Raw genomic sequence first — 26388 nt, 5'->3', positions numbered from 1 at the left:
CTGAGGTCAAGCCAGGAAGCCAAGTCAACAAGGCAGGGTCAGCAAGGTGCGAGGCTGAGTGCAGACATACCTACAGTGTAGCTTAGGTAAGGACAAAGGCTGTTAACAGCTTAAATGGGGCTCCCAAGGAAATACTCTGTGAGCTTACTTACACACACTCTACCTAAACTAGCAGGACTTTTCATAGCTCTTCCTCACACAGTAATTTCCACTCTAGCCTGATCCAATGTTATATGGTTGTACTGCATCTGAGCTGTCTTAAAACAGAAACAATTAAATCCTAGGCAAGGGTGGGGAATGACAGGTTGCAGGTCCTTTTAGTGCACTTAGGGCTCTAAGGAATGCTTATATAAGGATTTCCCTGACATAAGGAATCCTTATTCAGTAGCACAGGTTTTCAGCAGACATTAACCAGGGAGAGGACAACTCCTGAATGGCTACTGTATTCTGTCATTCAAATTACAGAACATTTTCACTAATAATTTTAACAAAGATAAAATCTGTATTGTGTCATGATTTAGTATTATTTCTAATCCACCTAATTTAGCAGGCTAAGCATGAAATATTGTTAAAATTGCAAGTCCCAGAATGACTGCCTAAGGCTGGATTTGGTCTTTGGACCTGGAAATTTTGGTATATAGGTAAAGATTTTAGCAGTAAGATATTACGCATCCCTCAGGTTCTGTATCAGCTTTATATGTATATTGAGATTTTTTTTGTAGTATATGATACTGTTCACTCTATGTGGCAGAATTTTATTCCACTCAGCAAAAGAGAAGATTTTTCCTGTAACTATACACTATATTAATGAGTTTTAATCTTCTGCTGCATTTAACATACAAAAGATACATATATATATATATATATATGCATTGGGGAGCAGCCATAAGATGCAGTTCACTGCTTTTTTGTGCCTCTGCCCTAAATCTTGGCTCATTCGCTCCTGCGCTGCAGGACTTTGATGGGCCAGCCCCAGGGCTTTGCTATGCTCTTCTCTCTCAGCTGAGCACAGAATAAGAATGTGGCTTTGCTTAATAGCTGAATACTTCTTTGCTTCATTACAGCAATATTATTCAATTGACAAAATACAAAACAGAAATAGAACTAAGCACAAAAGTTTTTAGTTCTCTGTGTTAAAGTAGCCAAGAAGATTGTCAAAGAGGAAAGTTACTTGTTCTCTCTACCTCTAAGCAAAGTAATCCCTTGAGAAAATGTACATACCTGCAGCCTGATTCTTTCTGCTCCTTATGTACATCCGTATGTAGCTAAAGTTTGCCCTCTCTTGGGGCTTTGTTTTACTAAAACCTCAAATCCATGCCCTCGTGCACTTTCTTCCAGTCTGGCTTTCCCAGGCTTTCCACACAGTAGGAACACCTCTTAGAGTGGAATTAAAATCTGTCAAATGACTTTGCAATGACTGCCTTTTTTCTCTCAGAGACCAAACACCTTATATCACAGCAAACTGCTGGAAATGTTTTATGAACCGAGGCAAGGCTGCAGAGCCAGATCCCTACAACAGGATTTGTTTTCTTCTCTCTTGCAGAATTGAAAATTTGCTGCAAGGGGCTGGAGACCCATCTGAATTCTTGGAATGGCAAAAACAGATGCGTGACAAAGATCTGGAAGAACAGCTGGCTGAAATAGAGTATAGGAGGCTTCAAGGAAGACTGAGTTATGAAGAGGCAGTTCTAGCCCATCAGAATGTAATTCAAGAAAATAAGAAGAAAGCTGACCTAATGAGAGAAGAGGTAATAGATGCAGTGGTGCTCAAATTTCCCTTACATTCAATCAGTGCACAATAAACCACAGATGATACCTAATATAAGAAGGTGTAAAAGTTCTGTACAGTGTCTTTACTCACTGGAATATACAAACAATGGAAAAATAGTGCTGTAACTTCCAGATACAGCAATGGTTATGCATTAAAGTACTTTTTAAAAGTGTTCTGATTTGATTGAAAACACTTACAAAGTAAATTGACTAAACCAGAAGGTTAAAGCCTCCTCATGTCATTGTGCGTATAATTTTTGAACAGATACTGAGATACTAAGCGCCATTTGCAATGAAATCAGCAATATATGACTAATTTAATTATCTTGTTAAAATGAGGGCCACAGATCTGAGAGGATTTGTTTTCTTAAACTGATACAATTCTTCATATTATCTGACATGCACAGATCTTTCTTAGGGGAAAGTTCAGGCAGAAAAAACTCTTTGGAGATATATATATATATTGAAAAAATGAATATTTATGCCAAGAATTACTTTCACACAGGTTCCGATCTGGCAAATCACAGTTTCCCAAAACCACTGTTAGATCTTTTCATTATATTCCCAAACACACATTTTTTCCAGTTCTTTTCCTATAAACTAAATAACTGATTAAGAAATAACTAATACTACAAATTTTCTCTTAGTCACTATTACAACCCATTCTTTTCTATTGTCCCAGTTTGCTGCTACGCCCTGTATACCACCCACTACATTTCTCTTGGCACCTCTCACAGATGTCTCAGCAGTGTCTCAGCAGCTTAAGATGGGACCACAAATGTACAAGATTTTCATAAAGACCACACTGCAAAAAGGAAACTTGCTTAATGAGTTCATTTTATACTCTATAAAATCTTTCAGTCTTTTTTGGCATTGAGTCTTCATGTCTGTTTAGACAGGCTGTAACAAGAACTTAAAATGAACGCGACTATGTACAATTTGGCATAGCATGATTGCTGACACTCGTTCCAAAATTATTGTAATTATTATATTCACCTCAATTTCAGAACACATGTGTTTTATTTGTTAACAGAAATGCCCCATATGTATAGATTTAGGAATCTGCAAATCACTCTTTCCCTAACCTGATCAATTCCAGGTAGTTCCCTTCGCTTGCCAACAGATAGCAGCAGGGCACTTCATCCATGTGAAGATCTCCAGAAGTACTGAGCACCAATTCCCCATTTATTAACAGTTGTCATGCTGATCCTCCTCCTTCTTTCAAAACTCGTCTTCCATCTAAAACAGAAAAGACAACATGAAATCTAGTTTTCCATTTCCTGTTCATTTCCTGTGACAAAGAAAGGAATATGATAGCCAGAAGTGGACTTCTGTATGTTACAGAGATGTGACTTAAGCCCAAGACTGTCCTGCAGGCAAACAACCTGCTGTGTATTAGATTAGCACTCTTCCTGTTACCTCACAACCAGATCCAGAGATGGGTTTTTTTATCTGTTTTTAGAAATGTGGGAGGGAATCCTGGAAAATAGCAGTGCGAATGTTATTGGTAAATAAAACATAGGGAGGGGAGCTTAAAGCTGGGTCTCTATGTTGTCCCCAGCCAATGTCCTTGCTACTTTTGTGAATGATGTAGTACTTCAAATCCAATTTTCCTTACCCTATTTCAGTGATTTGAGGCACTCAGATCACCAGTTATCAAGAGTTTTATTCACCTGTTTGTTTGGGATTTAGAAAGCAGATCTGATGCACCAGTATGAAGAGAAACGTCTGCAGGAACAGAAAGAAGTGAGAGATCTGGTGGAGCAGGTCATAGAAGGACACAAGAATGCAAAGGAGGCAAAAATAAAGCTGCAGAAGTACAAACAGGAGATAGGTACTTATATATTGCCTGAAAAATGAGAGATGATGACAAATGTCCCCAAATTACTTCATCTTTCTTTCAGTGGACCTTTTGAGGGAAAGATCCAGGATATACATTCCCATGAATGTGTGATTATGAATTCCAGGAATAAGTTGGTAATGGGTAGATCAGAAATTCTAAGCTACTGTTTTTTTTAAAAGGAAGAAATACTGCACTAATGTTCTGCAATTACTTTTCCTTCCATCTGAAAATAGCATATGTGAATGACTACTTTTTGTCAAATCAAGTTACGAAGCTCAGATTCTTGTGATTCATATCAGTAAGAGAGGATTGCCTAGCAAATGTGAAAGAATTGTGGCTCAAAGTTATCGTCTTCGCCAGACAGTACAGACCAGAGAGGAAGACTGTAGCTAAGGAAAACAAAACATCTCCCAGAAAAACAGTATCACAAGGGAGAAGGATGTAGCACCTCCAAGACAGACCAGTCATTAAGATGAAGGGAAATGTTACTCTTCCTCCATTAATCTTAAAGAAAAGTCTTCAGTTAATACATTCGTTCATGAAGTGCAGGGAGAAGGTTATTCTGGCCGGCATGGCTGTACATATTCCGATGCAATGCCATGTTAATACATACTGCATGAACAGGCTGCCTCTAGTTGTGCATATTTTGGTGAGCAGACTTTTCTCTGCTTGTGTATACCTATATCCGTAAGGGCTGAGGTAGGGAGAGGGTGTTAGCCACTCTGAAATGGGCTAGCAAAGCCTACCAGCCCTTGCAAGTCAGTGAGTTCTAGGATATATAGAGAGAGCTTGGAAAAAATATTAATATTTGCTATGTTTAATATCCTTTTATTAAATAATGAAACTCTGCACAAATTAGAACAGATATTACAAAGCAGTAATTCAAAGTATCTACTTTATGTATGTATACAGTATGTTTACGTGCTGAATAGACTGATAGATAGTGTAGGTGTGAAGTACTCATTTGTTTCTCTAATCATTCCTCCCACCAATGCCAGACTGTTCCCTCTAGTACGTTTAGATGAGTATTATTATCGTTATTCACAAATGCATATGAATTTTCCTCCAGATGGATTTCTTGTTAAAATATGCAACCAGCTAACAGAGATTAGTTCTTATCTTCCAGCTCAGAAAGTTTGTGAAGAAAAGGAAGAACTTCATCGGCAAGCCTTAGAAGAAGATGAGGAGAAGCTCAGGAAAAGATCTGAACTAATTCAACAAATACGACTTATTGGGTCCTTACCAAGCATCAGACAGAAGTTTGTTGATTTAACAGAGGTAAGCTCAAAGCCTACTGGTTTTACATAAGTGTATACTTTATGTGTTTCACACAAATGTATACTTTATGTGTTTCACACATTCAGAGGAATTGTGCACTGCATGCAGATTCATGGCAGTCTAGATGCACAGCATTAAGTACAAAGTGACCCCGTGACATAAAGGTTAAATCTGAACTGGAACTTCAGAGTGTATAAAATGAAAAGTTTACCAGATGGAATATTCTGGTGGTAAGTGAAATCTTGGTCCCCTTGAACTTCCTCTGAATTTCACCAATAGGCTCTGTGTTTCCTGTTATCTTTCAAAGAGACTGGCAAGTTACTACAAAATGTTCTATCCACCTTTACACATTTACAGATTGCATATGACATGTGTGTGGTTAAGGCTACAGTAAATGTATCCCAGACTTCTTGGACTTACTGACGATGCACAACAACTGATACGCCTGACACTGGGCTTTGCAGTGCCCACTTTTGCAGAATTTCCAGCATCCAGAAATCTGTTACCTTACCAGTAAATTGGAAGTAGATTAGCTGAAAATACTCTTCCAATTTTCTTGTCCACACTGAAAGAAGAAGGACAGGGAATCATATGAAATGACAGAATAACAATTTTAATAGAATCTTTCTGGTTGGGTTTTTTTTCTTCCTTTCTTTCTTGAGTATTCAAATGTCGATCACAAATTAAAAACCATCCATGGTTTGTCTGCGAAAACCATACAGAAGGAACAGGTCTTCTCCTCTGTGGGGCTGTTGGAACAGTCAGTATGATGCTTTGGTTTTATGTCCGGTTCCACTGAATAGAACTGAGCCATCCATTGGTTCCAAAGCTACATACTAGTTTTGCAGCCACCAGTTAAATCCCCCATTTCATTTATCAGATTCTAGAATACATTTAATGTTGAAGTATGAAGTGAACAAGAATAAATCAGCTCAAGTGAAATTAAGTCCATAAAATTCTCATTCTCATAATTTTAAGGTACCAGTTCTTACCTTGATGGCACTGAAGTTGCTTGAACACCAGTATTATCTATAGCACGAGTATAGGACAGTTCAGATTTTAGGAACCACTTCACTGTCTTCACTAAGTATTTCTGAAATGCAGAAAGTCAAAAAGCCTCTTTCTATGCTTCTAGGAAAACCTCTTTCCTAGACCTTTTTTGGTGTCTGCTTGCCATGCTCAAACACCACTGTTAGTATATATGCCCCACTGCAAAACATTCTCCTTTCACTTCCTATGAATATAACTTGATGGCCATTGGCCAGTTTAAATTAGAGACAAGGTATCACAGCACTTTCTATTTGCAAATTCACTCTAAAATGAAATCTGAGAAGGAGATAAATGCTCACTTAGTGTTTCAGTAATCTATGGTAGTATGTATTTTTCAAAGACATGCAAAAATAAAGACTGATTGAACTCTTTTATCAGTCTTCTACTGATGCTCCTGGTAACCACTGTTTAGGTCATGTACACGTGAGAAGCATGGAAGCAGGCAAAACGGAAGAATCAGAGCTCAGGTGAAAAAACAGTGATGATCTGTTCTTACTGACTCAGTTTTGGAGCTTTAGAAAGGGAAGCTAGGGGGACCAAAACTTCAGGAGAGACTCTTGCAAATCTTGGAGGAATCTCCAGGGATGGCCACCCTTTCCCCTTCACTGACAAGTTTGTATCATTAGATTCCACAAACTAATTCAGTAATAATCCCTTATAAGCACCAGTGTTGTAACAGCTGAGCCTGGTTATTTGTTGTATTCTGTTTTGTGGGTTTATTGCCGCTGTCTCCCTGCATTACTGTGTTCTTCATCTCTCTTGGCTTTGCCTCTAGTTCATGGATCCACTGTTCTGAACAGACAGAGAATGATCACTAGAGGATGAGTACGTGACTACATTGCTTAGGTGGCATCCCAGGCCAGAGAAGAGGGACTGGACCCAGGTCAATTCTTGCAGCCAATCTGAGCATCTATGACACAGCATCCTTCTCTTTTCCTGGATTTTTATTCCTACCCCTTCATGTTCTGTTTTGTGAAGACCTCAAAAGCAGAAAGGCGACTACTATTCTGTCAACAACCCTCTCAGTGTTCAATGCAAGGGCTTTTTTTTTTCCCTGTTAAAAAGGGTTTCTTGAAAAAATGAAGGCTCTCTAACTGAATAATTTCTCTCCATTAAAAGGACTGTAATGAGTTTTACATACATATGTTTATCATTAGCACTTAATTTCAGCCTGAGAAATACATTTTGGAGGAATGGTTGTTCTTTTGTTGGTCCCCCCCCCCCCCCCCCCCGGTTTTACACATTTTACAACTTCAAAGATCTAATTAAAAGATAAGCCCGCTAGAAGTTTTTTGGATAGCAAATATGTTGCATTTATGATTAACCTACTGTATATTTCAATGCCTTTTCATGAAATGTTTTAGTAACTTTGTGTTTTTACACATACCAAAGTGATGCTCTACAAATTAAAACCAGCTTGTAAGTAACAGGTTAGGGCCATTCCTGTATTTCATGAAGTCACATATATTCAGCATGATTTGGAACACACTCAAAATATTCTGATTTTACACATTTACTCTCCCCTTGGTATTTTCAGTGTTATTCAAACCTATATTTCTCATTCTCCAGACTGGTGGCCACGGTTTAAGTTGTGAAATGTCAATAGTGGAACTACGTGAACGCCTCGCTCTGCTCAGAGAAGAACAGAAGGCAGCAGAGGAAGAGAAGAGAGACCAGATAATTCATGAAAAACAAGCTAAGGAACAACTTCTTCTCGACAAACTGGACCAGATTTTGGTATTCAGAGCAGAACTCAGCCGAGCAGCTGCTCTAAAGTCAGTATAAGACAGCATGTGACATTTAAGACATTGCAACTTTGTTAATATTTTGCTACCCCCTCCAGGAGAAAAACAAGTAGAGAGCAAAATACTGCCCTTCTAGAAATCACTATGACTTTTGTCAAGGATTACACTGGGGCCAGCATTCCCTTTTTAGTCTGGAAAATAATTTGCATTAGATTTAACAAAGCTTTTTCATTATTTATGGTTGAAGAGGCTCTGTATGTTGGTGTTGACAATCTTGCCCCAGGATTCAGAGCCAGTATTACATACTGATAAAGAATTCCTGCCGTTCTTCTGTTCCTTTTCAACTAATGACAGAACTAATTTGATGTTATTAGAAGCATTCTAGCTTGCCACTTACAGTGCTTTCTCATTCTCATCTAAATCAATACATTAGAACTATAGTTTTTCTTTCTTCAATTTCATTTGTTATATGAAAAGGCAGGCGTTATTCTAGACATTAAAGATATTTTAGGAAGGAGATTTACTGATTACAATAATAAGTTATAAATTAAATATAGCAGTAGATCAAAGAGAAAATTCTTTGCTAACAGGCTCTCTGATAAAATTCTGTATTCATTATTCATATTTATAATTCATTATCATATTTATTATTCATTGTCATAAAGGATCCATAGCCACCATAGATGCTTCACATATGCAGAAGATAGGTCCCTTCCACAAGAGTTTTTAATCTAAGTTCAAGCTATTTACAAATAAAGCTGAGCAGGAAGAAAGCCTCTGTAAAAGTGTAAAATACAGCACACCTCTTGATCTTCTGCCATTTTTACTGTATCTTGACTATTTGCCATTGTTTTCTTGCACATTGCCTTTCACCTTTTCCCTTTTGTGGGTTTGAGAGATTAGTCCTTGTCTTGCCATATTTATTTTACAAACAGCTGTTCAGATACTCGGAAGACATACTCTCTCAGGCTAAAAACACTTGTCTTTAGACATGTCTCAGATTCACATTCATAGCTGAGATACAGAAGATGGCTTCTCAGAGTTCAATTCATGTTGTTGACATCATCCAGTTTTAAATCTCAATTACAAAGGGCAGTATTGATGTATTCATTTAACTAGTTTTCACTAGTCCCAACTCTTAATTTGGTTTGTTGCTGATAGTATACTCCAAAGACTGGCCTTACTGTGTTAGTATCTGAGAAGATAGTTTAATGAATTTAATGAATCGATCACTGCAGCTGCAGTGGATTGACTGCATAGATCACTGACCTTCTCTTCTATAGCATGTATCAAGAAAAGATTTTAAGACTAAAGAACCTGAAATGAAGTTGGGGCTGGAAATACACTGTCATCACTAAACATTCAGTGTCGTGAAAGCCCATGGGAGCAACTCAAGCCACCGCTTTCCACAAGAGATGCAAACTAGCCATTAAGAACTTGTATTTTACATAAAACCTGTGTCACTAGTGGCCATTTAAAGAATCATTTGTTATGCCAGATGTGCTGTCTGTGAGTTTTGTGTAGTACTGGGTTCCTTTAAAATAGATTCTTTGGCTTAATTCAGATCTAAAACTGTTCTGAACCTGAAATAAGCTATGCTTGAATGAGAAGCTAATTTTGATTCACTTTTTGGTCTTGGCACTTGAAATGTTTATTTAGCCCAGACCACCATGTCAAAGATGGTAGAATCCAAATTCAATTAAACACTTCATCTGCAAACTTCTACTCAGACTCATGATAAGTAATACAGTAATTTTAATGGAGCACTGTTTGCTCTTCAAATAAAGGAAATATAAATTTTCATTATAGATGTTGTAAAACATTTCCTTTCATGGCACCCAGGCAATCTATGTACGTAACTCAGAAGCATCTACTACAAAGAGGCATCAGCAAAATATAACTGAATTGTTGTTCTTTGGGAGTGTATTTCATGCATTTTCCCCTAGAATCCAAATCTATGGTGTTGTTTCTGTTACTACAGGAATATGGCATGTTTTGGCCTATTTACAAATGCTAGATACTTTGTTGCAGATTTTATTTCTCTCTAAACAAACTATAGGCTTTGTGTGTTAAACCTGATTGACAGATCTTGAATCCTGAAATACCTATCAAGCCAGTGTGAGTGATTAATTGCTTGGGTTGTATTATTGACACACTGCACAAGAGATGTAAAAAGCAAATCTTTATGTTTACAGAATCAATTCATAATTATAGGGATAGAATAGCAAATCTTACCAGTGGCCTTCATGATAGCCTTATGCATCAATATAAAATTACATGTTATTTCTTAAACTGTGTTATGTTGAAGGCTACTACTAATCAGCTGAAGTACGGTGGCAAAGCTTTGCTGAACAAATGTGCTTTCACAGTGTCAGCTGGAGTTTAATTGGGTCCCTATCAAGCAGATTCCTTTCAATATCATTTACGAACTGACATACATCAACACAAAAGCAGCACATTGAGCAAACATATAATGAGGTGTATTAAACAAAACAGGAAATGGAACATGAAAAATGACAGAGACATCAGCCTTTAATAGACTGCAAGCCATGACATCCATCACAGCAGCAGCTTTGTGAGTGCTTGCAGAACACTCAAGAATCAATTCAGTAGTATGCAGGATGTCCCATTAATTGCTAGAATTTCACAGTCTGAAAATCAGCACTGGCATATGAAGTGGACAGACATTTGAGTTCTCAGCTTTCACACATAAGCACCGAAAGATTTATGTGTTTGAATACATGCTAACGTACTGAAGTTATGTGCCTGTATACCTCAGGTGCAATTCCCTTTCATTCCAGTGAGGCTACAGCTATTACTGCAAGTAATTTAATGCACTAAGAACAGAGCAACAGATCAAACCAGTAGGTGCTGAGGCTCCATCCATCCACATTATCTGTGGTTTGGGGGTTTTACTTTGATTTCGGTTTAGTATGGTGTTAGGACTGCATGCTCTCACCATTCATGTGGTTTAAAGTTTTGTCAAGAGGAAAATAATATCAGAAAACTTCACATATTTAACTCCCAGTTCCTCTGCAAGCCCGTCTAGTGAACACCACACTATCCTTTTTCTTGTCTCACATAGATGACAGCAGCACATCCATGCCCCTACCTATGTAAGGCACACAGAAGCCAGCCTTATTTCTGTTCTTGCTCATGTTCCTGCCTTGTTTGTTTTGCTGCTCATTTTCAAGTGACATGACAGCACCTGCTGCCTGAGCCTGATCCCCTCTCCAAGTCATGCCAAAATCCAGATGAAAGTAGCAGCTGCAGGTCCTGACTGCAGGGTGACAGTCTGAACTGACACTAATACTTGACTTGCTTGTATATGAGGAAGGTATACAGACTCCCACCAACACAGATGTTTACCATATTCCTATCTCACACTGTGGTAATGGTGTAGAATGCTGGGGTCTCACCACTGGCTTACAAACAATGGTGTGTTTGCCAGGGTGGCAAAGCTTTAGCTTCTCTCTCTGCCACTGCCAGTGATCAAAGCCCTCCTGACAAGGGGCACTGACCATACACCTTGCACTTGGCCTGAACTGGGGAGGGGTGGAAATTGTGTGAGGGAAGCCATGGCAGGAGGACAAGGCAGAAGGCTGGCTATGAAGAGGAGGACAAGCAGAAGGGAGGGTTATGGATGAATGGTTGTGACAGTCCTTTCCAAGTAGAACAAGCTCCCTAAAGCAGGTGTTCCCTGGAGTATCCAGGTCTGACTTAGGGAGTCAAAGGCCTTCTGGGTGAAGAGGGGAGAATGGAGGCACAACCTCCAAAACCCATAAGATGCCCTGGCAGCACACCCCTGTGATGCAGCACACATCTGAGGGAAGGAGGGGGCAGACAGCCCACCTTCCCAGAGGTGGGAAGATACAACAGGGGAACACGTGCCATGCTATCCCTATGTGTGGCTGTTGCTTCAGATATTGGAAAACATAGCCTAGAATAATGAACATCCCTCTGAACGTAAGCAATAACTTCTTTTACTGTGAGGGTAACTGAGCACTGGCACAGGCTGCCCAGAGAGGCTGTGGAGTCTCCACCCCTGGAGATATTCAAAGGCCACCTGGATATGGTCATGGGCAACCAGTTCTAGGTGGCCCTGCTTGAGCAGGGGGGAGTGAACAAGATGAGCTCCAAAAGTCTGTTCCAGCCTCAACCATCCTGTAATTCTGTGAATGAACTCTGATTATACAGCTTCATAATCTTTATTTCAAATGAGGAAAACACTATTATGAATAACAATCACTTCCCCACCTAAAATTAAATGCTTAATAACTTAATTGTTTTGGAAGGGAGTCAGATTTTGGGTGCTTAAATCCCTCACATTAGTACAAAATAGTAATCAATCTAATAGTGTAGTGTGTTTAAATGTCAAAATAATGACTCCCTTACTAGTGAACTGTTAACAGTTAGATACATTAATTTTCCTCACTGCAATACCTAAGAATTACATAGTGCAGGGCAGAAAAAAGGCAAAGTACTGTGAAGTATGAACAGCCTCAGTCACTGGGACTGAGAGTATGAGGAAATTAAAAACCCCAAGGTTTATTGCACTATAAGGCAATCTTACTTCTGCTTTTAAAAATGCATTTGTATTTATTGCACAAGACTCTATTTTGGAAGGTGATCTTATAAATACAGTCCTAGCTGCTTAAGTTGATACTGTAGTGCCTAGAATGATCAAGTAGCCATTTTCACTCCATCTACGAGTACTGAGTCAGTTAAGAGCTGTCTCCTTACACTTCTGATGTACAGCTGGAGTTTGAAAATATAAATGAAGGGCAAAATGTAGTTTTCAGGAGGAATCCTCTGTTCAAATCTTCATATTCTCCATTTTGTAAACACAGCTGAGAAGACCTAATCCGAGTGTTTTCACTTGGAAAGGAAAACTTTCATGCTGAATTGCTGCTGCTTCAGTTGTAAGTCAGATGGCCTACTGGACCTACAGTCCATTTGGCTGCATCCTAAAATTGGAGGGCAGATAGTTAAATAATTACAAGGGATATGTAGGTAAAAAGATGCTGGACTGCCCAAAACTTATTTATTTTTAAAGTTGATTATATTTACTAAGGAAATTATTGAGACAACAAATACGGGATGTGAATTGCAGTATACGATGCCTGGAATATTATTTTAAACAGGAAGGCACTTCCATTTTGCCCATCACTGATGGAATTATTCTGTACTTCATCTCAGTAAGCCCACATCTTCTGCTGACTATATGCACAGAAAGTGAATAGAGAACGAACACAGTGGCAGATAAATTTTCATTGTTTGCTTTCATGTCCATATTGTTAAATCTTTCATTAATCCCTTACTTTTCATCCTCTAAGTAGTTTATACATACACCCCACACTACTACAAACTTCCATAAGCACATTCAAGAATCTCATCTAATTCCTTAACACTAAAAAGTAGTTTCTGACAAGGGCACTAAGAAAAAACTAGAGTTTGTTAAACCATATTCAAATCCATATGGACTTCAGAACTGTTAACTGTTTTTTTAGTGTCTTTGGTAGGGAAATATCTTTTAATTATGGCAAACTTGCAGAGGGACAGACGACTCTTACCTAATAAAATAAATGGAAATAAATGGACCAAAATAAAAGGAAATTACAAATTCTCTTTTGGGCCTAAGATGTGACATTACATCTTAGGAACTAGGAACTAGTACGATTCTTAAAGACTACTGGTTTTCATTCAAAGTACTCATTCAGTACCAGTAGCTGGTAAAGGAACTTTAAAGTAAAATTGTTTCTGCACATTTTTTTTATAAATTACCACAGAATTTTCTATTGAATCTGGAGAAGATTTTTCTAACTCCATTCTGACTGGCTGTTACCTGACTTCCTTAGCCAATACACGATATGGGGTGACAGAGTTGCTTCTATCTTGAGTCCTTAAAATTCTCAACTGACCATCACAGGAAAAAAGGGATTTTGAAGTTTCTTTTTTCATTCCTTCCCCTCTTTGAGTTTCTGTTATGATATGGCAGCTGCGAATCTATGGGATTGGCAGCTTTGGGGAATAGTGTAGATGACTGGCACATGACTTCATGTAGAAGAGGACTGAATATTACTCTGAGGATAAGTGACTATTTATCATGTTAATTCAGAAGCAGCTGCTGCTGCTTTATGATGTTAAACCTCTTGCTCTATTTCCTGTAATTGTATTTACAAGAATCTGGATTTGCATGTAAGGAAAGGTTTTATTGCTTATTCCCACTGAAAATATCTAATCAACATTTATTTACATAAAACCTGATTGTTACATTCTCCTACATCCCTTGGAATACAATGCCTTGTTACAATGCAAACAGAAATAAACCACGTTCTCAATTAGGTTAAGTGATAGTGCATAATTTTTACATTTACAGAATAGTGTTAAAAATTGAGCTCAGTGTAGCAGAATATATCAGAGCATTAAGGAAGATAAGGAAGTGTTATGCTAACCAGACAGCATGACACAGGCAGCAGAGAGGTTCACAAAATGTCTCATGAAAGCAACTGGATATGACAAGCTGAGCTAAACAATGCCCTTACTTAGATTTCACAGTCACATCACATTTCAGAATGTAACTAACATGGAACAAGTCTCCTCTTCATCCAGTTCCTGAGGGTCTCCCAAGATGAAAGAAGTGTTTTCATCCCTGGAATCCAGATACAGTTACTTTTTAAGGGAAATTGGTGGGTTTAGCACCAGAAGGAACTTCCTTCTTCCCCTTCCTCAAGCTCCTTGAGGAAAGTGTGCTTTTTACTGAAAACAGTGTGATGTAAGACCCAAGAGATAAGGGGAGAGTTCTGTTACTAACTATTAAGCTGTTACCTGCTTTCTTTGGTAGATCTAACACTTCCTCTAGCTCTGAATTTGGCCAAAGAATCACATCTGCTCATGACAATATTAATACTACAGCTTGATCATACTAAGCCGAATTCAAGGGCAGTGTTGAATAAAAGAGGTAGTCGGATGTTAAGTGAATATGTAATGTGGTGTAACCTGTATGAAGAAACTGTGAGTAAATAGTGCCAGTTGAGTGGAAGTAATAAAGAACAGATAAAATGTAAACTCAAGGACAGAAAAGTAGCTACAATAAAAGGAAAAAAAGGAAGACTATCCAATAACGTCTCTCTTATGCCTTAATTTTATGCTGCACATGGTGCTATCAATTTATGATCACCTAGACCAACTAACCTGAATGAATACATCACTATCCCATTGATTCTGAATCTGGGCATTGAGATTACACAGGAAAGAGTATCTTTCATTTTCCAAAGAATATAGCAATTGAGATGAATACTAATGATCATATAAGGAAAACTTTGTAGTTCTCACAAGCAAAAAGCTGAAGTATTATCACAGGTTTTACACGTTTTTTGTAAAGGATGTCATGTCAGGCTTGAAATACTTCAGATATTGTCATCATGGCATCCTGTGGGAAGAAATTACTCTATATTGTTTAGTAATGCTGTTCTGTAAACAAGAAGCAAGTTGTGAATACCACATTGGAGTTACATGATTTAAACCTGTTTTGAGTCCCAGAAGCAAGAGCAAATTCATTATTATCAAGGTATATGCTCAGATGGTTTTATTTTGTAGTTTGATATTACTTTACCTTCTCATTGCTTCTTTTTGTTTTTGCAGGAAAGAAGAAGAGAAAAGAAAGCCCCAGTCTGGTGAAAGGCCTCTGAAAGATGAGCGCATTTTAAACCTGCAGAAGAGGATTGTAGAAAAAAAAATGGAGCGTAAAAAGCAAGAAGGACTCTCAAAGATTACCCCCCAGAAAAGCAGCATCGCATCCAGGAAGGTTTGGAGTTACATGAGAAAAGCTCTGCAATAGACCTGCTGTTCACAGACCTTTGCTCAACTGCCAGCACTGGCAAGGGGGGCAGAGGCAGATGGTGCCATACATGACTGGCAACAGCAACACCCTGTGTCCTGCATAGGCACTATTTCTCCAAACCACGGCCTTGACCTCACCTTCCTGTCACAATCTGCTACCACAGGGCAGGGCTCATCTGTGTGACACCTAGCTTCCTACTCTTATTTCCATACACTCTCATTCCATCAAAGCAGCATCTTACCTCCTGTCTTTCTCACCTTCCTACCACACACATCCCATTACACCAAACTGGAATGCTCTCCCCATGTCATGTCCAAGGCATATTAAAAGTTGGTCATTCCCAGGCATTTCACCTCAGCCTGGTCCCACGTTGTCAAATGGAAGCACCAATAGGCTGTAGGCTTGATGTTGGTTCACAGTGGTTGTGTTTCCTTGGCAAGTGTCTAAAGTGCTGAGGAACTAGTGCTTGTGCTGCCACCTCAGCCACCACCTCAGGCATGCCTATCATTGAGAAGTGGTTCATATACCAGTAGTGTAACACAGCATGTGGAATGCTGCAGGGAACAGTCATCTAGATGATCTTAAGGTCCTTTCTAACCCTAACTATTTTATGATTCTATAATGGGATCCCTTTTTAAAAGCTGTACTAGCTCAATCTAAAAATAGACCTAAGTCTCCCAATCTGCTAATAATAGATCTTTACCTATTTTGTGAGAAATTTACATGAAGCTGAATTCAATGAAAATAAAAACTGTATTTTTCAAGTATATACTTTTAAAAACCAAAATAGAGCAATCTTTCAGAGTATCAATGTTTGCTGCCTTCAGAATGCCCATTTCAGGCAAGTAAAACATGTAGGTGCTTCTAAAGACAACTAGGTCTATTCCTTTTAGCAAAGCAAGCAATGACCTACCTGAAGAAAGCATTTCCTAAACTGGGATGGTTTTCTGAACTGAGGTTTTGAACACATGCTTAAACAGTTTGCTGAATGGAGTCCACAGTAAAGTGGAAGCAAAAATGCAGACTTCAAAGGAAAGCAGACACATAATTACAATTGTACATTTTTTCTTAATAAACAAAGAGAAATCATAAATTAACAACTAGAACTTTTAACTACTCGAGGTGGGTCTGTATGTGTGCTGTGGTGTCATATGATTGAGCAAAAAAGCCAGGGTCTGAAAGTTGTTTCTTGAGCTAGATTTACACAGTAAGTCTCTTAAGCTGTCACAGTGGTTTTGTTTATGTTCTGCTCAAATGTTAAGACATCTGGAAAAGAAGAAAAGAAAAAAATTCAGGGTTATTATGAATTATTTAACTGTTTTGGTGTATCTTAGATCACTGCTGTTTCACTCTACATGACCCCCTCCAAATGTTACTACAGGAAAGTATCTAAATTCTGGTCAGATATGTTACTACATAAAAGTAGTATCAAATATTACTACAGGAAAATAGCTCAATTCTTGTCAGATATGTTACTACATAAAAGTAGTATCCAAATGTTACTACAGGAAAGTAGCTCAATTCTGATCGGATATGTTCAGCAGCATCTTTATTGTGCTTGAACTGAATTTTGCTGAAAAAGGTGTTAGTGTGACTACAGGAAAAAAATCCTCCCTTAGTTATAATGCAGTAGTTATCTGGCGTTCAGTTTGTACTGCTACTGTGTAGGTTCCTCAGTTAGTTGAGAAAAAAGAAGTTACACTAACCCCTTGTAATAAAGTTCCAGATTGTGGCTTTCACAACATCTGTGGGGGCCCTTTGGGTCCAATTAGTTTGTGCTGATATAAGTCAAGGCAAAGTTTATTTACAAATCACTATTCTATTCTTAATAAAACAGAATTTCTATTGCAATTTGGAAAACTAAACATAAGAAAAACTACCATTAATGAAAAAAAAAAAAATTCTACCATTTTAAACAGAGAATCAGATGAAAAAAGTAGCAGTTTTCTGTTAGTTCTGAGCTTTTGGGGGAATGCTCCCTTGTGAACCCAGTTTTTGGATCAGCAAACCACTAGAGTTTGATAGGATTTGTGCAACTGTTCATTTATGGCTTCAAGAATAAACTGCTGGCAAAGAAAGAACGTAAGGTAGCAGCACTGAAGCAAACCATCCAGATGTAGTTTTATCTTGACTTAATATCTTATGGGGAGTTGCAGCTGTGTTTAATTCATCTTGATCTGGGCAACCCACCTGAGTTACCTTTCTGTTCATCACACACAGTTTGATGTTGACAAGTCTCCCAATCATGTTAGCAAATAAACTCTAAAGGGTTTATTTAATCTAATATGGTATCCTCTAAAAAGAACTACTGTATTATCTGCAGTCTGATCATCTGTGTCTCTTTTCTGCAGGATACTTTCCAATGGAACCATTGGAATGAACTGGAAGACAGTCGGGAAAGACAGTTCAAGATCTTTCAGCATGGCTTCATGGCCAGAGAAACAGCTCAGAAAATGTCTGCCTGTGAGGAAGCAAGAAGTGGAGCCAAAGTCTGTATATTGCACTCTGAAGCAAAATAAACTACAAATTCAGGCCTCCTGGAAATCTGCCAGTGTGCCTGTTTACTACAAGGTTGAATTCTACTCTTTATTTCACCTTTTTAGTGTGATGAGAAAAATTTGGGTTATACAGGCACAGCAGAATAAAAATGCATTCATTTTTTTGCAATAGAATTTTATTTTTATGCTATAATGATACATTTGTTTATTGTTAGAATCAAAAGCTTCAAGAAACCAAAACCTTGCCATTACAGCTTGTACAGCAGAATGGCAAATACATGGCTAAGAATGCTGAGATCTGTATTTCTGTTATCACTGTATTCTGTGCCATGGAGTTTGCTCTGCTTATTTTTTGAAAGAATAAAAATGAGGGCAAAACCCAAGCAACATTTGCTTACATATGCTTCTTTCAGAAGGTATGGTCAGCTGAAGTTCCTCACAAGTCTTCTAACAGGCCAGTAACTGCGTAAGAGGATCACCAGCTTCAACACTGATTTTAGACGGTGAGGAAAGAACTGTTTGTAAGGTTTAGATGATGTAATAGCCTCCAGGAGCCAGAGTCTAGATTCAGTCACCCAGAAAGAGCACTATCATGGATGTGAATCTCTGCAGACTTTAAAAGCGGAAAGAGAACAAAAACATTGTTTGATCTCTTTAGGGAGCTGCTTCCAGAAAAAGTCAAAATTCTGTTACTCACCTAAAAGATAATTTGTCCTCTACACAATTTCTAAATTGTGTAAAACAGCCTTTAACTCACAAGACTTACTATATAGGCACCAAGGCAAGGATATAAATCCAAATTAATATCTGCACAGCAGTATGGCTATATATTTCTGTTTTATCTCAATACCAGTTACTACGTGTTTAACTATGGCTATTGCAAATATTTAAATTGAAGGAAAGTGTCGCTGACATTAGTCGAGCAGCTGCTTTTAATGCTCTCACAATAGTGAGAAATGTAATTCTCACTTTTTACTAAAGGAAGTCTAATGGAATTCTTTTGTTGCCATCTAGCTGTGAAGATCACTTCCACAATCTGCAAGCTGATAATGTGTTGTGCATTTTAATCAAAGTAAATGTGATGTAGGGCTCATGTTCCATAAGAAGAGTTAAAGAACATAGGAGAGAGAAAAGAAAGAAGCACAGCAAGAGAACTACAGAGAAGAGGGAACTACAACCCAGTGTCTAGTAGGGGATTGTAATAGCTTAAATCAATAAACTCTTGGTGGCAGAGAGTTTATCTTCCTTTGTGGTTGTTCAGCATTGTATTCCAGAACAACAAAGCCAAGTGGTGGTTGTAACACCTGTTTTCTAGAAGCTAGCAATTAACAGGGATGACAGTCATGACCTGGGACGCTGCATCGCCAAATAGTTCCTCTCAAACTTTATTGTGTGCCTGGCATTTAGAGATTTTAGAAAAACAACAGTCATTAAGAAAATAGACAGGCAGGTGTATTTAGGTAGGTAACATGGAAATGTCACAATCCCATCCTACTGCATGCCTCTTCCCCTGATGATGGAACCAGTTTTCAAAATTCTTACTGAATTGCAATCAAGCTGATTCATAATGATTTCCTTCTCCATGTTTTCCATGCTCTCAAAAGAAAGGACTGAGGAATCTCAACAATCCAGCTGTAGCCTATTGCTACTTTAGGATCTAATGCATAAAATCATCCTCAGAATCAGTGTTCTGAGGAATGTAAAAGAATGTGAGTCTTTTAGGAAAAAAACAATATATCCCTATATTGATATTTCTATGTCAATACAGCCTATTGATTTTTCAGTGATGGCAGGTATTGCAACAGAATACACACAATAACATTAAAAAGACCACATTCCTCCTGACAAATGTGGATAACATGATGTTGGAGACAGCAGATCCTACCCACAACCACTCCACCCCTGGCCACTGGAGCATCTTCTCTAGTAGTTCTGTTCCAGCAATGTGTTACACAGAAACCTGAGGTGATCCAATGCAGAGCTGGCAAAGGTCTGGTAGGACTTGTTAGTGTAATATTACAAAAGCAGCTGTGATGCCATTGGAACCAAGAGAACTGCATTCACACTGCTGCCTCAGCTGGTGGCTGTGGTGCAAACCATCCACAGCCTGGTTATTGCATGATAACTGAGTCAGCAATGCCTCTACACTCATGACACTTTTGCAGAAGCACAGGTAAACAATACAATTCATCCATTTACACATTTGTCACACTATTTGCAGCCAAGAAGACGAGCAAAAGTGAACAAGGCTGACTCTTACCTAACAAAACAGACTTACAAAATCAGAGGGTTTAACCTGTCTGATCTTAGTGACTCATTAGAAAACCCTTCTAGTGCAAAAACCTGAACAATCCAGAGGTCTCCTATTTCAGTGTAAATGTCCAGACCACAAAAGCTTTCACATGCAACTACAATGTAAGGATATGTAAGGAGGTGTAAGGAGGCCCAGATTACCTGAGGAAGATGGGGGGTTTCTGCCCTGTGATGAGCACCAGACGCAGCGTGCTCACACCTCGTGTAACACAGTCACTGCTGGGTAGCTCTTGACTCCTTCCAAATCAGCCCTTGTTCTGCGGCAAAGCCCATATTCAGTGACTTATTGATGATCTGATCTGCCCTAGAGAGCACAGGTATTTTGTTATATACATGAAAACAAAGACACGGAGATGGTTGTGTTGGAATGGAGAGCATACCTGCCGCCCCGGGTACCCCAGAAGGACAAGGCGGGACAAACTTAGTACAAATCTTGAGTGCTCTTCACCCATAAGGCAAGAAAAATCCACAGGAAAAGCTATGAGTTTATCTACAGTCAAGCAGCCGGGCACAGGGCAGGCACGTCCAGAAAGGCCAAGATGATCATTGCGCTAAGGCAGCTGGGGAAAAAGCCATTCTTGACGGTGAGGTGAGGGTGTCAGAACACCTCTTACGTGTTTATAACAAGTTACATGGAGGAGCTGGACTAATTATAACACGGGCAACAGGTCACGATCTTCCAAGCTGATGGCTCTGATGAATTTTGCTCAGTGCTTTGGAAACATTTCCAAAAGATGGAGAAGAGTGTGTGAGGCATGGAAGAGGATGGACCCCAAAGCTTGCTCTCTCACACCCCACCCCCCCGGAACAACAGCATTGCAGAACACAGCAAAAGCCCTGCCCCCCCTCGGCCGCCCCTTTCGGGGTCCATCAGGGCCGAACTAACCCCGGGCCGTGGAGGACCCCCAATGGCGGCCAACACCCCTCCCTGAGGGGACTGCCACTCCTCACGCAGGCCGCGCTCCCGCCCCGCCCCCACCCACCCAAGAAAATACAACTCCCAGCAAGCCCCGGGGCCGGATGAGAGGCGGGGCCTCGCTCCCCTGCGCTTCCTGATTGACGTGCGTGGCAGCCACTCAGCGAGCCGCGGCATCCGGCTCCTCCCAATGGCGGGGGAGCGAGGGCGGGCGTTGCCCTACACCACTGCCGGGCCGGGCGCTGAGGGTGAGTGTTGCAGGCCGAGGGGCTCCGTGCTGGGGTGGCACCGGCGCCCTGCAGCGGCACCGGCTCCCCCGGGACCGCCTTGTCCTTCTGGGGTGCCCGGGGCGGCAGGTAAGGGGTGGGGGGTGACCGGAGGAAGGGAGCCGCGCCCGGCCGCCATGGGGGAGGGGCTGGCCGGCGCTGAGGGGAGCCAGGGGCGAGATCGAGCCGCTTCCGCCAGTGCGCGGAGCTGGGCCCTGCGCCGTGCGGCCGGGATGGCGCGGCCCCCTTCTCGGGGGCGGTGAGCTGAGCCTCTCTTCCCGGGCGCGGCCGTGCCCGCGGCGGTGGCGGCCATGAGGGGCTCCCCCCACGCTGCTCCCGGCCTGCGCCCGCTCCGTGTGGAGCGCCGCGGCCCGGGGTCTGGTTCCTCCGCCCCCTTCTCCCCCCAGCCCCGGCAGTGTGTTACTTGTATTTTTCTATCTCCGTCGCTCCGGGAGGCTCCGGGGCCTGTGCGTGCCGCTGCGCAGCTCTGAGGTCGGGGGACGGCGGGGCCCGCGGCCGCTTCCTGCTCCGTGTGCTGTTGCAGACTGGCCGGTCCCTGTGGACAGGGACAGGCTGCTCCAGCCTCTTGTGCTCTCTGGGCCGTAAACCACATTTACTGCGAGGGCAGTTCTGAGCGTGTCCTGCAGTGGCTGAAAGATACAAGTGCCGCTGGCGTTCCTCTGGAGGAACAGGGGTGGCTCAGTGGGTGCAGCTGCCGGGGGGGTTAGTCTGCCCTTCCGTTCTGTGTGACAGCAGGAGTGGAGGGAATGCTGCTCTCCTACCTCAGCGCCCCCCTACACTTCCTTTACAGGGAAAACTTCTTTTTCCTTTTTTCTGATTTTGGGACTATTGAAAGTAAGCTGTAGGATCTCAGAGAAACTAATGCACGTGGAGCAGCAAGAAGCCTTTCTTTTGGCCAGTCTCCATCTGGTTTTGTTGTTTCTGAAACAGGACATCACCCAGCAAAAAGTTGTGGTGTGTTTCATTCTGTGGGTGTTTTGTTAGCTTCTTTGTTTAAAATTGGGCTTCTTGTCTGTAGTTGCAGCTGACTGCTTAGAGCAGGCAGGGTAGTATATCTCTATCTTGGTATCTTTTTTTTTTTTTATAGTGTGTCTCACCAAGCTTTTGTAGTATGGGACTGCTTGACCTAATTTGGATAAAATGTAATAGACTTGGGTTCTGTTTTCAGTAAAGTTACTGTAGTGCACCTGAAAAAAAGGAAAATGCTTTTAAAGGTAGTGGAAATACACGTGTGAAGAGTAAGATGGGAGATTGTTGCTCCCTGTGATGATAAAAAATTTGAGACTAGCACTTTGGTCCCCACGTGTTCTGACCACATAAATTTTTTTATACCTGCTGCATCTTTAATATTGTGTTTCCTGTTTTTAAGAGTGCAGAGAGAGGTCTAAAAAATAGTACAAATGAGAAGCAAAGTCTTAAAGCTGTAGCATGTCATGCTTTGACAAATACAGTTTCTACTGTTGTTTGTCACCTGGGCCTTGCACACACCAAATATTTATGCTGACTGCTTTCTTCAAGTAGTTACTTTAGTATATTTGTAATGGTCAGGATGAATGTGGCATAAAGTCTCATTTGTGTTAGTGAGACATGAGTAGCTGGAGGAGAGACATGAGGGTGTTGGTTGACCACAAGGTCAGCATGACCCAGCAATATACACTTGTATCCTGGAGATGAGAAATCTCTGAAGAGACCTTGAAGCAGCTTCTGATGCCTAAAGGGGCCTACAGGAAAGCCAGAGAGGGACTTTTGACAAGGACATGAGTGGTGAAACAAGGGGGAATGGCTTTAAACTGACAGAGGTATATTTAGATTAAATATTAGGAAGGTGAGGCGCTGGCACAGGTTGCTGAGAGAAGCTGTGGCTGTCCCATCCTTAGCAGTGTTCAAGGCCAGGTTGGATGGGACCTAGAACAACCTGGTCTAGTGGAAGATGTCCCTGCCCATGGCAGGGGAGTGGAACTGGGTGGTTCTTTTGAGTTCCCTTCCAATCCAAATCATTCTAGAGTGAAAAATGTCTACTTCTTGCTTAAGCTATTTTTTCTTAATTCATGCTGAGCATGTGGGAGACCAAGACTTTGTTTTCAGAGTGGTGTAAGGAAAGTTTTCAGGTCATGTTGTCTAGTGAATCCATTATTTTGTATTATAATTCAAACATGTTAAATTAGGTCAACCTGAAGTCAGTGAAATATAGAGGAAAAAGATTAACAGGAGACTTAAATTGGTAAATATGGACATCAGTATTCTTTTACTCCTAGTGTAAACATGCTTAGTTTAAATGACTTTATTTTTCTCAAATACCTACCTATACAGAGGAGGATTGGTGAATACAGTCTTTAAAATGCTTGTGAGTTAGCTAGTATAAGTCTTGGAATGTTGTGAAGACTACTGTACTTAAGCCCTTGGGAGAGCTCAATGTCAGGGACAGTAACTGCCTGTGCAGAGCTTTGCATCTGAGAGGAAGGAGTAAGTGTTTTCCTGGTACTCCATCATCCTACAGTGATGCAACATAAGGTCCATAAAAGTTTAGAGTATTTATTGGCTTGCTGACTTGATCTGCTAAGTTTTCACATTAGAAAGAAAGTCTTTTGAAACTTTTAATTATAATTCTAGAATTTTGAATTGATGTCTGAATGCATCTTGCTACAGTAGAATAGGTGAACTTGGAGCTTCAGCTAAAGTTATTTGATGCTTATGGGTTGAGGAGGGGGAGGTTGATGCAGTAAATCTATATACATTGTCCATTCTTTAGAGTCTTGTGACTGCTGGAGGAGGAGCATATACACCTTATTTAATCTGGGCTATCCAATTCTGTATAACAAATTCTATTATTAGATAGAGTGGTCCTGAGGTTTGAAAATCTTGAAGGAATTCTTCTTGATGAGTGTGTCCCTAAATGTGCAAAACTCTGAACTCGTCTGTTTACCTTCATTCTTAACACTACTAACTTGATCTGTGTTGTGGTCAAGAAATTCAGCTTTACTTCATTATTACTACCCATTCTAACACGTTGGGTCATTAACTTCTAGTTAAGCCAGTAGCACGTGGAAATCTATAGCCCCACAGGAAAGTTTTGTTCTTACAAGATAGAAATGTTGCTGGTTCATGAGACTCTTAACAAATTCCAGCACTGTGATTTTTCTCTGTAAACGTGACTCTCCTGAGTTGAGTCATGTTGATACTAATGAACCTGCCTATGATTTATTTTAAGGTGGTTTTACAGTGGTGAGCTTCCCTATGATTATCCATTCTCAGCTTTCTTCTTTTTCAGAAGCTTCTGAAGAGGATAAGATTTGAACTATTAGCAGTTAAAATATTTGTATCTTACATATAATCTCAGTGTTGAGTATAAAGAATGCCTACTGCCAGTGTTGTAAGATTCTGAAAATTAAGCTATCTAAATAGCAGTAGTGCTCTCTATCACTTAATTCAAGAGATGTCTCTGTTTTGTGTTGCCTTTGAGGTCTGCTAATAGATCCTCTGAGGCATGTCATAGATAAATAATCTGATAGATTTTTTTCTTCTGTGATGGCTCTTCTTTGGCACTTGAGCAACTTGTGGACAAAGAGAAGCTGTGCAACATTTAATGTTTGGAGTCATCCCAAGTGATTTCTCCCCCCATGTTTTTAACCCTTTCTAAAGATATTTTGGTAGCATACCATTGCACTGGGTTGTATGCAGTGTGAAATCTGAAAAGCACCAGGTCTCATGAAACCTGGGTACTTTGCATCTAAACCTGTGCTGTCTGTGAATGCATCAGACGTCAGTATTCAGCAGTGCAAATAAATCAGTGTTCAGATTGCTCTCAAAGGTTCTATTTAATAACATGTCTATCAACTGATATAAAGTTTCTTTCTTTATCCTCCTCTTATGTGTGTACCAACCAACATTGCCCAGCTTTTTAGTCTCCAAGTAAATTTTTTTTTCCCCAGATTCATATTTGAGGAGAATCAAGGAAAATATCACCTGGCTTTCATGATGAAATAAACTTAGAAAGACCCTAATGGCACAACTTCTTGATAAACCTCAGATGTTTCTCAGTCTTGCTCATTCTCCTGCTGTATGGAAAACTGCTTTGCAGAAGTTGGTTTCGATTTCAGTTTTCTAGCTGTTAGAAGATGTTAGCTTGGTTTCGAACAACTAGTTTGAAAGAGCCTGTGTGCTAGGTTTAGGCAGGATTCCCTTGCTGTATGTCCTCTTTGCTTCATCTTCTTTGCCTTGTCTCCAAAATGTTCCAGGCGTATGAGTAACAATTGTATGGAGTGAGGAACTTCTAGAGCACCTAGAAAGTGTACTTACAGAACAGTGCCTCTGGTTTGATTTGTATGAGTAGAAAATTAGGTATGGTCTTTGCTTAAAAGTTCTTGTTCCCTACTCAAAAAATTTACTCACTGAAGTGAGTAAAATAGGATCTTACCAAGAATGGTGACATGAAATCTAGACCTTAAGAACAGTGGGGTGAAGTGTGCAAGACAACTTGCATTACCTGGACGCAGAATGTTAAGAAAATGGTTGTGTAGGTGAGTTGTGAATTGAGGAAGCAGAGTCTGAAAGTCATTTCACAGCTTTCTCTGATAGCAAATTTGGAACCTTAGTCTTCCGCATCCCAGGTGAGAACATAAGGTTGTTACTTACATCTGCAAGAAAAACTCTGTAGAAAAGCTATACATAGAAGTTTAGATTTAAAAAAAAATATAAAAATCTTAAAACTATCAAAACCGATTAGGCTCATATTGGGAGAGACAGTTAAGTGTAACAGTTCTCAAAATTTCATGCATTGTGACTGGAATCTGGCTATGGGCTCACTGGGTATTACATCTAGCACATAGCAAATGGTCCAAGTCAAAA

The 26388-nt window shown here is 40.1% G+C and overlaps 1 protein-coding gene and 1 long non-coding RNA gene across 3 annotated transcripts in view; one reads left to right on the top strand and one right to left on the bottom strand.

Annotated features, from left to right (window-relative positions):
• CFAP99 (cilia and flagella associated protein 99) overlaps window positions 1–19251 on the top strand; it is a 53078-nt gene extending 33827 nt beyond the window's left edge. Inside the window, exons 11-16 of the mRNA XM_065660611.1 lie at window positions 1544–1748; window positions 3463–3604; window positions 4740–4891; window positions 7511–7716; window positions 15331–15493; window positions 17881–19251. Of these exons, the coding sequence (XP_065516683.1) occupies window positions 1544–1748; window positions 3463–3604; window positions 4740–4891; window positions 7511–7716; window positions 15331–15493; window positions 17881–18048 (1036 nt within the window). The 3' untranslated portion in view covers window positions 18049–19251. The remainder of the gene's footprint in view (window positions 1–1543; window positions 1749–3462; window positions 3605–4739; window positions 4892–7510; window positions 7717–15330; window positions 15494–17880) is intronic.
• Window positions 13878–22261, bottom strand: LOC136004272 (uncharacterized). 2 transcript variants are annotated; one of them, XR_010608351.1, is made up of 3 exons: window positions 21947–22261; window positions 20482–20644; window positions 13878–16795 (listed from the first exon to the last, which is right to left on the bottom strand). It is a non-coding gene; the product is annotated as an uncharacterized LOC136004272 (long non-coding RNA). The 2 variants fall into 2 exon arrangements; XR_010608352.1 differs by lacking the exon at window positions 21947–22261 and adding an exon at window positions 20721–21140.
• Window positions 22262–26388: the final 4127 nt, after the last annotated feature.

Source organism: Lathamus discolor, chromosome 1, assembly GCF_037157495.1.
Source record: "Lathamus discolor isolate bLatDis1 chromosome 1, bLatDis1.hap1, whole genome shotgun sequence".
In the NCBI taxonomy this organism is placed as follows: Eukaryota; Metazoa; Chordata; class Aves; order Psittaciformes; family Psittacidae; genus Lathamus; species Lathamus discolor.
This window is presented reverse-complemented; position numbering and strand designations above follow the sequence as displayed.